A 12,060-nucleotide genomic window follows, 5' to 3' on the forward strand; every position below is an offset into this window, starting at 1 on the left:
TGTTTTCTTGTGCTATCCCATATTTACTGGGAAAGGCGGCAGGGGGCGGGGAAGACAAGCGTGTTAAGGAAAACAACAGGTACTGTGCTGTTAGGAATCCTTTGCTGGTAAGTATTTGCAGAGTACAACAGCGGTCCACATCTGTATTTTGAGCAGAGGACAAGGAACCTCACCAGTGGCCATGCAGAAAGCCCAGCAGGTGTCTCAGGGTCTGGATGTGCTCACGGCCAAAGTGGAGAATGCAGCCCGTAAGCTGGAAGCCATGACAAACTCAAAGCAGAGCATTGCAAAGAAGATCGATGCTGCTCAGGTAGTGATGTGATCTTCAGGAGGGGTGGGGAAAGCAAAGCTAAAGAGAACTGCCCCATAAATAGCCTCTTTCCTCCCTCCCTCTCTCTACAGCCGTCCTACCTAGGGAAGAAAGGGTAATTTATTTGCTGGTCAATCCAGCCCAGGGGCGGGGATAGTGGGCGTTTCTGGTGATGACTGAATCTTAGCCTTTGCCCGTGTTAACACCTCCCCTACAACCACAGGTTTAGACTAATGCTTTTCATGTTTTGAAATAAAGATTTTAATCTTGAATACTTTGGTAAAAAGTAAGCACACTGAGTACCAAGAGAATCTTCATTTCTGATACAGATTACAGTATATGAAAACTGTTCCTTCTCTCAGAACTCTCAACGTTTGGTCAAAGCAATGTTAAAGGGTGAAAGTTTTCCGATGCTAGCTTACTGTAAAGTGATTTTCGGCATTTCACAAAGAAACACAAATGTTTAAGAAACTTTGAAGTTCATAAGGTGTGATTAATTCAGAGGTGAGATGAATCTTGTGAAGGTATTTTTGAGGATGAAAACAGATAGTTATTAAAATGAAGGAATTGAGTGGATCTTACCTGAGCTAAGAACCCATGTGAAACAGTAAGGATCAGCATTATAAAAATGATTACTGGTGTGCCCAGTGATTGCTTTAGAAATATTTCTGGTGGCCTTGTTAAGTTTAATAAAATGTGGTTCATGAGTGGATCACCGTTTCTTTCTTCCCCTTTTCTATCTGTGTAGAATTGGCTGGCAGATCCAAATGGTGGACCAGAAGGAGAAGAACAAATTCGAGGGGCTTTGGCTGAAGCTCGGAAAATAGCAGAATTATGTGATGATCCTAAAGAAAGAGATGACATTCTACGTTCCCTTGGAGAAATATCTGCTCTGACTTCTAAATTAGCAGATCTACGAAGACAGTATGTATTATTATTATTTTTTTGTATTGTACTTTAGATGAAGTTTTACAGAACAAGCTAGCTTCTTATTAAACCGTTATTATACGTATTGTTTTATGACATTGGTTAACAACCCCACGACTTGTCAGCACTTTCCCTTCTCAACCCTGGGTTCTCTATTACCAGCTTTCCTGTCCCTTCCTGCCTTCTTGTCCTTGCCCCTGGGCTGATGTGCCCCTGTAGTCTCGTTTTGTTTTATGGGCCTGTCTAATCTTTGGCTGAAGGGTGGACATCCGGAGTAACTTCATTACTGAGCTGAAACGGTATCCGGGGCCCAGACTCTCGGGGTTTCTCCAGTCTCTGGTCTTTTTTTGTGAGTTAGAATTTTGTTCTACATTTTTCTCTACTTCTGTCTGGGACCCTCTATTATGATCCCTGTCAGAGCAGTCAGTGGTGGTAGCTGGGCACCGTATGGATGTGCTGGACTCAGTCCGGTGGAGGCTGTGGTAGTTGTGGTCCATTAGTCCTTTGGACTAATCTTTCCCTTGTGTCTTTAGTTTTCTTCATTCTCTCTTGCTCTGGAAGGGGTGAGGCCAGTGGAGTATCTTAGATGGCTGCTCACAGGCTTTTAAGACCCCAGAAACTCCTCACCAAAGTATAGTAGAGAACATTTTCTTTATAAACTATGTTATGTCAATTGAGCTACATGGTCCCACAGCCCTTAGGCCAGCAATTTGGTCCCTCAGGGAGTTTGGATGTATCTATGGAGCTTCCATGACCTTGCCTTGGACAAGTCGTGCTGGCTTCTCCAGTATTGTGTACTCTCTTACCCATTACCAAAGTTACCACTTATCTATTGTCTATTTAGTGTTTTTCCGCCCCCACCCCTCGCCTCCCTCATAACCATCAAAGATTGTTTCTTTTTGTGTGCAAACCCTTTCATGAGTTTTTACAGTAGTAATCTCATACAATATTTGTCCTTTTGTGACTGACTTATTTCACTCAGCCTGATGCCCTCCAGATTCATCCATGTTGTGAGGTGCTTTGCAGATTCATTGTTGTTCTTTATCATTGCGTAGAACTCCATTGTGTGTATGTACCGTAGTTTGTTTATCCATTCATCTGTTGATGGGCATCTAGGTTGTTTCCATCATTTTGCTATTGTGAACAGTGCTGCAGTGAACATGGGTGTGCATATGTCTATTCATGTGACAACTCTTATTTCTCTAGGATATATTCCTAAGAGTGGAGTTGCTGGATCATATGGTATTTCTATTTCTAGCTTTCTAAGGAAGTGCCATATCATTTTTCAAAATGATTGTATCATTTTGCATTCCCACCAATAGTGCATAAGAGTTCCAGTCTCCCTGCAGCTTCTCCAACGTTTGTTATTTTCTGTTTATTTGGTTTGTGCCAGTAAGGCTGGGGTGAGATGGTATCTTATTGTGGTTTTGATTTGCATTTCTGTAATGGCTAGTGATCTCAAGCATTTCCTGAAGTGTCTCTTAGCTGCTTGAATGTCTTCTTTGGTGAAGTGTCTGTTCATTTCCTTTGCCCATTTTTAAATCGGATTGTCTTTTTGTTGTAGAGGTGTTGGATTTCCCTGTAGAATTTAGAGGGTAGACCTTTGTCGGATTTGTAATAGCCAAAAAGTTTTCCCAATTTGTAGGTTCTCTTTTAACTCTTTTGGTGTCGTCTTTTGATGAGCATAGGTGTTTAATTTTTAGAAGATCCCAGTTATCTAGCTTATCTTCTGGATTTTGTGTGTTGCTAGTTATGGTTTGTATCCTGTTAATGCCGTATATTGGAAACCCTGGTGGCGTAGTGGTTAAGTGCTGTGGCTGCTAACCGAGAAGTTGGCAGTTCGAATCTACCAGGTGCTCCTTGGAAACTCTATGAGGCAGTTCTACCCTGTCCTATAGGGCCGCTATGAGTTGGCATTGACCCGATGGCAATGGGTTTGGTTTTGGTTTTTTGGTAATGCTGTATATTAGGGCTTCTAGCATTGATAGTTTTTGGTTTTATATTTAGGTCTTTGATCCATTTTGAATTAGTTTTTGTTTATGGTGTGAGGTATGGTTCTGTTGTTTTTTTTTTTTTTTGCAGATGGCCATCCGGTTTTGCCAGCACGGTTTGTTAAAAGGACCCTTTAAATTACCCTTAAGTAATCAATTTCTTTTTAACCTAAGCACGTACGTACCTACTTAAACTCCCATAGGCCAAATGCATGAATGATACTCCTCCCCTATATTCTCACTGATTCTGTGTGACATGGCTGCATTAGATTTTAAATCTTTTATAAACGACATAAGTGAGATTTCATGATTTATTTGTGATCACATAGTTTTAAATTAATAGGAAAAGGATGCTAAAGCTCATTTTTTTATTTTTAGGAAAAAAAATTCTAAGCTGGGACTTTTCCTGCACCATCATGTTTGTGTCTTATCTGTTCCCTAGACAGATGAGGAAAATAACTTTTGTGGCTAGCTATGAAAAGCAGGAGTGTGTGTGTGCGTGTGTGTGTGCACGCATGCACGAGAGAGAGAGGTAGACATAAGAAGGTACTTTGTTCCTTCCCAGCAATGTCATTTCTTAAGTTGCAATTATAAGATGTCCCTAAATTATATTTCTTGGGTGATTATTCCTGTAACAACCTCCTCACCACAGCTTCCTCTTCTAAAGACTTTCATGGTACCTACTTAGGTCATTTGGGAAAAAAAGTGTTGTTTTCTTCTTTTGATAGATACTTTTTTTCTCTGAGAAAAACTGCAATAATGCTAATGGAAGAAAAAAAAAAAACACTAAGGAGGGGTACAAGACAAAAAGTAAAAGTTGGTCTCTTTCCTACTTCAGTCCTCCAATCCCATTCTCCAGGGATAATTATAGTCAAGCGTCTTGTGAAACACTCCTTTTCATTTAACTTACATGTTTGATTTCATGTTCTTCCATAGGGAATGGCTAGCTATTTTCCAGTGAGAGGTACTTGACAGTTCTTTCAAGTCTTACATTGACTCAGAGGGCAATGTTGGCTGAGAAAACAGACTCCCACCTAGGGTTGCGATGTGGTGGGAGCAGAGTAGATGTGTTTTAGGGAGGAGATTGTGGTGATGGAGCTCAACTTCAGTAACAACTCAAATTTGGTTATATGCCAAGCTCAGTCATTTGGAGATTACTACTCTATGCCTAAAATCTTGAATTATTTAAGTGGAGAACATGTGTAATTTAAGAATTTTAAAATATAATTGTCTACACAGTTGTCTGTTTTCATTAATGTTAACCCTTACTACTCTCAGTTTACGTTCTTTTTAGATTTTAAAATACTCAAAGGCAGAGAATATATTCTCAGGACTTAACTCAAGTCCATATACATAGTAAACCTCATGAAATGTTTCTTAATGATAAAAAGATAATTAATGATAATATGAAGACATGCTTTTACTACTATTATCATACTGTCATTGGTTATTACTATAACATACATATACACACACACATACATACATATGCGTACATATATGTAACATCCTGGCAGCAAGCCGTGATCTGTATGAAAACCCTCTTTATCCAGCTTTATAATGAAGAACATTATAGATTTAGAATTATAAAGGTGCTCTTAAGGGAGTACCTAAATTAGTCATTTTTGGAAGACAGGCTAATAATTTCATCTTTACACTGAGACAGATGAGATTAGTGTGAAGTTTGCTTTTCTGTGACTGATGGACTTGAGCTATAAAATGAGTCAGACTGTATGCTCATGATGGTTAGAATCAGAAGTCTTTGGAATAAGGTTTTGGGGGCAACCCTGGTGGTGTAGTGGTTAAGAGCTACGGCTGCTAACCAAAAGGTCAGCAGTTGGACTCTACCAGGTGCTCCTTGGAAACTCTGTCCTGTAGGGTTGCTGTTAGTTGGAATCGACTCGACGGCAGTGGTGGGTTATCTCCCCTTTATGACATAATTGTGGTTGCTTTTTATTTCTGTGCTGGTGTTCTTGAGGCTTTTCGGTTGTAAGGAACTAGCTTAAGCAAAAAGTGGGGGTTTGTTGAAAGATATACAGTCATGTGCCATGTAACGACCATTTGAGCAAAGTCCGACCACGTATACATCCGTGGTCCCAACCCCTGTAAGTCCTATTATATTAAAAATATGAGGTATATACAATGGTTTGTAGTAACAAGTGAGCATTACCTTGCAGTGTGCATCAAAACATTATGATTATTACTGTATTATTATGTTAAAGATGTTTTAGTGTATCTGGAAGTGTTTCTTTAATTTTTTTTATGCAAAGAAAGGTGCACTATATACTATATACCAAGACAAACATTTGACCAACTGACGTTCTATATGAATTGTACCTAACTATTCCAAATTACGTACAAATTCGACTTATAGACAGACTTAGGAAGGGAACTTGTTCGTAATGTGGGGACTGCCTGTATATAATATGATGTTCGCACAACACCCAAATCATTTAACCTCCTATTTCACAGGATGTGTTGTGGATATAGGTATCTGAAGGAACCCAACAGCTTGAAGTGTGACCAGGCCTTATGGCAACTAGAAGCCCTTTCATCTATCTCTTAGCAGTTGTGTGGTGTCTTTGTTTTTCTCTCTGTGTTGACCTTATTTATTTGGGGCTTCTTCATCTGGCTTTGACCTAGCAGGGCCTAGGCTTAATATGACTTGCCAGCTCTATTCCACCACTGGTTGGCTATGCAGTGTTTGAAGTATGGACCAAGGACCATCTACCTCAGAATCACCTAGGAAGGTTGTTAAAAATGCAAACTCCTGGACCCCACCCCAGACATACTGAATCAGAATCTCTTTTTTAAATCTGCATTTAAAAGTAAGAAGATCCCAGGCGATTTTTATCCACGTTGAACTTTGGGAACCACCAGAATCTAATTGGGTGCCTTGCCTGAATGTGGTTTTGTTGTCTTTAAGATAGGTAAGCACCCAGTCCAGTCAGCTGTGGCAAGGATTGGAGATTATATGATACCAACATAAGACAGTACATATGGTAGCTAAAGTGAGGGCTCTGAAGTCTGAGTGCCTGGGTGTGAGTCCTGGCTCCACCACAGTAAGTGATGGGACCTTGAGTAAATTAGCCAACCTTTTTGTGCCTCAGTTTTGGTTTTTTCATGATGGGGCTAATATTGTTTTTTTTTTTACCTCACAAGATTGTTGTCAGGATTAAATGAATTCATACAAGAAGAGGTTTTGAGTATTAAATGAGCTAATACAAGAGAGTGTTAGCAACAGTACTTGGCCAAGTTAGGATCAAAAGATAGTACTGCTACTGTTCTACTGTAACTGCTCAAACTACTACTTCAGCAACAAACATGGCTGCTTGGGCCCACCTATAGTAGGTGCTGTGGGACTAGTGTTTTTCAGAGACAGCAGACTAAGGGAGTCAACCAACCTGATGCCCTTGACTGCCCCAAACTCGTACTCAATGTTTTAACTAGGACAAAACAATCTGAATTTAAATAATTTCTTGTTCAAGGTCCAGGTATATAAACCTTTCAAACCAAGTTAGTAATAATGATTGTTTGTCATAAGCAATTAAGTCATCTCACTGTAATTACTGTCTCTGTGTGACAAGATGGCCGTTTTGTTTTCCTCTTCAGGGGGAAGGGAGATTCTCCAGAGGCCCGGGCGCTGGCCAAACAGGTGGCCACGGCCCTGCAGAACCTGCAGACCAAGACCAATAGGGCTGTGGCCAACAGCAGACCCACCAAAGCAGCTGTCCATCTTGAGGGCAAGATTGAGCAAGCCCAGCGGTGGATTGATAATCCCACAGTGGATGACCGGGGAGTGGGTAAGGTCATCAGTACACTTAGCCTTCATTAAACTGGTTTCAGTGAAAATAAGCAAGTTATTCATAGGGGTCCTGTGGCATCTATAATTAGATGCTGAAGGGGTTCCTCAGCCTCTGGCGAGTAAGTCCCTTTCCATTGTAATGGCATTCATAGATGTAACCAATAAGATTCCTGTGATTTAATCAAGACATATTAGAGAATAAATGACTTTGCTATGAACAAATAGAAAAGTCCTCATGTTGAAACTGAAAACTTTGAGCTATTTTCTAGTCCTATACATGCTTCTGTTCTCCTGTAACTAAAAAACCAGTTGTGCTTGAGTCAGTTCCGACTTCAGCAACCCTATTATATATTTCAGTTAATACAGTCCTTGTAAAGTGCTCAATGAAATATAATTTTTGAAATTGAGTAAAAGGTACCTAATTTCCAAGGTTATTCTCAGCTTTGAGGACTTCTGTATCACAAAGTCACCTATGGAATTGTAGACTTGCTATCCTGAAACTTTGATTTGGAGAAGACTTTAGGAATGGACCTGCAAGAATTTATGTCATATTGTGATAGCCAGTCTGCTGAAATCGAAAGACTTATTTACTCCATTCGTTGTATCGTTTGGATAAAAAGATAAAAATTTTAAATGGTGACACCCAGTGTTGGTAAGAGAACTGGGGAGATGTATAATTTATTGGTGGCAGAATACATTGGTACACAGTTTCTGAATGGCAATTTGGTATATTTCAAGAACTTTAAAAAAAGTTCATACTCATTGATTCAACAATTTGACTTCTAGGAATTTATTCTAAGGAACAATTAAAGGTGTTTCTAGAGACTTAGATATACTAGTGTATGTAAACAGGGTGAATGTTTAATAATAAGGTAAATGGCCAAATAATTACGGTTAATATGATAAATATTACATAGATTTTAGGTCATGATTTTTGAAGAACATTTAATATTTAAAAAATACTTATTTTAAATAAAAAGAAGCAAGGAAAAAAGTTAACATACAGTGTGATTCCAGTTTTGTAAAAAATAAATGTGTATGTGTATAGATGCATTGCAGTTCCTGGGTGGTGCAAATGATGAAGCAGTTGGTACTAACTGCTGAAAGGTTGGCAGTTTGAACCCACCCTGAGGCGCTTGAAAGAAAGCCCTGGTGATCTGTTTCTGAAGGGTCACAGTCATCAAAACCCTAGGGAGCACAGTTCTACTCTGCAACACATGGGGTCTCCATGAGTTGGAATTGATCTGACAACGACTGGTGGTGGTGGTGGACAGATGCATGCAATGCATAAAAAAAAGACTAGAAGGAAATGTTCTAATATATTGATTCCGAAGGGATAGGATTATAGGCAGTTTATTCTTATGTATATTTTTCTGTATTCCCCCCATTTTTTCTGTCATTGTTATTGTTGTTAGGTGCTGTTGAGTTGGTTCTGACTCCTAGTGACTCTGTCTACAACAGAATGAAACACAGCCCGGTCCTGTGCTAGTCCTCACAATTGTTGCTATGTTTGAACCCATTGTTTCAGCCACTGTGTCAGTCCATCTTGTTGAGGGTCTTCCTCTTTTTCACTGATCCTCTACTTTACCAAGCATGATGTCCTTCTCCAGGGACTAGTCCCTCCTGATAACATACCCAAAGTACGAGAGACAAAGTCTCGCCATTCTTGCTTCTAAGAAGCCTTCTGGCTGTACTTCTTTTAAGACAGATTTGTTTGTTCTTCTGGCAGTCCGTGGTGTATTCAGTATTCTTCACCAATACCATAATTCAAATGCATCAATTCTTCTTTGGTCATCTTTATTCATTGTCCAGGTTTCACATGCATATGAGGTGATTGAAAATGCCATGGCTTGGGTCAGGCACACCTTAGTTCTCAAGTTGACCATCTTTGCTTTTTAACACTTTAAAGAGGTCTTTTTCAGCAGCTCAATGCAATATGTGTTTGATTTCTTGACTGCTGCTTCCATGGGCTTTGATTGTGGATCCAAGTAAAATGAAATCCTTAACAACTTCAACCCTTTCTCCATTTATCATGATGTTGCTTATTGGTCCAGCTGTGGGGATTCTTGTTTTCTTTATGTTGAGGTGTAATCCATACTGAAGTCTCTAGCCTTTGATCTTCATCAGCAAGTGCTTCAAGTCCTCTTCACTTTCAGCACCCAAGATTGTGCCATCTGCATATTGTAGGTTGTTAATGAGTCTTCCTCCGATCCTGATGCTGCCTCCTTCTTCATATAGTCCAGCTTCTTGGATTATTTGCTCAGCATATATGTTGAATAAGTATGGTGAAATGCTACAACCCTGATGCACACCTTTCCTGATTTTAAACCATGCATGCTTTTTTTCCATGCATTAGGGGAAAAATATTACTAACTGCTATTCTTTTTAAAGATACCAGAATGGCACTGCAGTTGCCTTCTCTGAGTCTATGTGAGTTTTAACATTTTCCTTGGTCCAGGTCAGGCTGCCATCCGGGGGCTTGTGGCTGAAGGGCATCGTCTGGCTAATGTCATGATGGGGCCTTATCGCCAAGATCTTCTTGCAAAGTGTGACCGAGTGGACCAGCTGACGGCCCAGCTGGCTGACCTGGCTGCCAGAGGGGAAGGGGAGAGTCCTCAGGCAAGAACACTTGCATCTCAGCTCCAAGACTCCTTAAAGGTAGAACTCAGAAGCAAATGTTACTAAGTTTATGTTATTGTGATTGAAAAACTTGGGAGGGAGAGGGAGTTTTTAAAAATGTAGAATTTTCTTGAGTCTAGGGCAAGTGCAGAGTATGTCCAAGGATATAAGGAAATCCAGGTTTATCAGGAAAAACCTCCCTAGGGTGTTGGTAGCAATTAAAGCTGTGTTTCTCAAATTTCACTCAAGACCTCTTTCATGAGTGTTGCTGTATTCACATATTGCTTGTACTTTTATTTAGTCAATGTTTTTCTTAAAGTATACTCCTTTTTTTTTAAACTTAAATAATGTATTTGAAAGAAAATTTTGAAATAATTTTGAAATCATGGGCTTGATGAACTAGTTATATTTTTTCTAATATTCATTAAAAGAAGCACATAATTATTAGGATAAAAACATTTTGCCCGTGTAACACCTAAAGTCACCCCAGATATCACCAGCCAGCACATGCCACTACCTTGAGAAACACTAGGGGTGACGGAGACTCCATTGTATGAATCCAGAGAACTTAAATTAGACTGACTGTAAGAAAGAACTTTTTAGTGACGTCTAAGAATCCTCTCATTTAGACCCATGTTAAGAAGTGGATACATATGTTGTTTATCAAGTTTTTCTGGAAGCTTAATTAAGAAAACTTGGATCAAAAAAAAATTTTTTTTTTTCTATTTTTGATTTCTTCTCTCTTAAGATAATAAAATGCTTAGAAATTTGGTACTGTATCCACCAAACAGGTATAGTGGTCTTTATCAAGCCCTTCCAGCACTGGGAATGATGAGAAACTCTAGTCTCAGGGCCTACTTTGGGCTTAGAGGCCTCTAAGAAATAAAGTAAGATTCCTTGATTGGGTAGAACAGTCTCTAGGAAAATGTGGGTCATGTCTGACCCCTCCCGGGAGACACAAATTTCTAAGTGGGCAGGATCATATCTTATACTTGTTCTATGCTAGGTCAGTGCTCTGTACACATTTGGCACTCATGCATGTTTGCTGAAAGAAAGACTGAATGAATGAAGGAATGTGTTAGTGAAGTGAGGACATCAGCAGATGTGTTGTTGGATATTTCTGGAAATTTTCATTTGTAAACAATGTTTTTAAGGATCTGAAAGCCCAGATGCAGGAGGCCATGACTCAGGAGGTGTCAGATGTTTTCAGCGATACCACAACTCCCATCAAGCTGTTGGCAGTGGCAGCCACTGCCCCTCCTGACGCACCTAATAGGGAAGAGGTGGGTATCTAAGGTTTTCCGTTTCTTCCACTGGGCGGCCTTATATTGTTGTTGTTAGGTACCATTGAGTTGGCTCCAACTTATAGTGAACCTATGTACAACAGAACATTTAGGGTCTCCCTTTTTTTTCGCTGACCTCTACTTTACCAAGCATGATGTCTTTCTCCAGTGATTGGTCCTTCCTGATGACATGTCCAGTGTAAGGGAGCCAAAGTCTTACCATCCTTGCTTGTAAGTAGCATTCTGGCTGCTTCCTCCAAGACAGATTTGTTCATTCTTCTGGCAGTCCATGATACATTCAATATTCTTCACCAACACTACAATCTGAAAGTTTGTACATGTCAATTTGGTCTTCATTTTTCATTGTCTAGCTTTCACATGCATAAGAGATGATTGAAAATACCACGGCTTGGGTCAGGCATACCTTAGTCATCAAAGTGACATCTTTGTTTTTTTAACACTTTAAAGAGATCTTTTACAGCAGAGTTTCCCAATGCAACACTTCAGCCATATCAATGTGTATATAAAGGTAAAATGTGATTATGGCATACATCGGGGCAGTAGTTAGGAGATTTCCGATGAAGGGTGATAGGAGGAAGGCCCTGCCATCTCTTCTTTTAGTCACCAAGGATATCAGTTGAGGGATGTCTTTAAGTACAAGCAGTAGAAGATCTGATCAGCAGATCAAAATAAACAAATAGGGGTTTATTTTCATCACATAACAAGAAACCTGGAAGTATGTAGTCTTGGCATTGGTTCAGCAATATAACACCATTAGGGCTGGCATCTCTGATTTTCTTGGTCTTTTTTTTTTTTTTTTTTTTGTGGGTGTGAGAGGGCTGTTGTAGCCCCAGGCATCACATTCAAGGCAGGAATACATGAATGAGGTGCTCCAGTGACAACCGTCTCTTTTACTAGGGCACTTGATTCTCAACATAGAAGTCAGGGTAACCCTTTTTAGTCATTTGATATCATTCCCCTACTCAAACCCTCCCACTGACTCCCTGTTTCAGAGTAAAGCCCGAGTCCATACAGTGACTAGCGAGGCCAGTGATGTGCTGTTAGTTCTTGAGGAAAACAAAAAAAAAAGCCCGAATGTGTAGTGCTTGTTGATTTCCATGATGT

General features: G+C 39.8%; 1 protein-coding gene across 3 annotated transcripts in view; it reads left to right on the forward strand.

The window, feature by feature from the left end:
- The window catches only part of VCL (vinculin), a 120,471-nt gene that overhangs the window by 86,837 nt on the left and 21,574 nt on the right, over positions 1–12,060 (forward strand). For all 3 annotated transcript variants that reach the window (XM_064269744.1, XM_064269742.1, XM_064269743.1), the window contains 5 exons: positions 157–310; positions 1,059–1,234; positions 6,841–7,031; positions 9,492–9,691; positions 10,807–10,935. In XM_064269744.1, coding sequence (XP_064125814.1) covers positions 157–310; positions 1,059–1,234; positions 6,841–7,031; positions 9,492–9,691; positions 10,807–10,935 — 850 coding nt within the window. The remainder of the gene's footprint in view (positions 1–156; positions 311–1,058; positions 1,235–6,840; positions 7,032–9,491; positions 9,692–10,806; positions 10,936–12,060) is intronic.

Source organism: Loxodonta africana, chromosome 16 (assembly GCF_030014295.1).
Source record: "Loxodonta africana isolate mLoxAfr1 chromosome 16, mLoxAfr1.hap2, whole genome shotgun sequence".
Taxonomy (NCBI): Eukaryota; Metazoa; Chordata; class Mammalia; order Proboscidea; family Elephantidae; genus Loxodonta; species Loxodonta africana.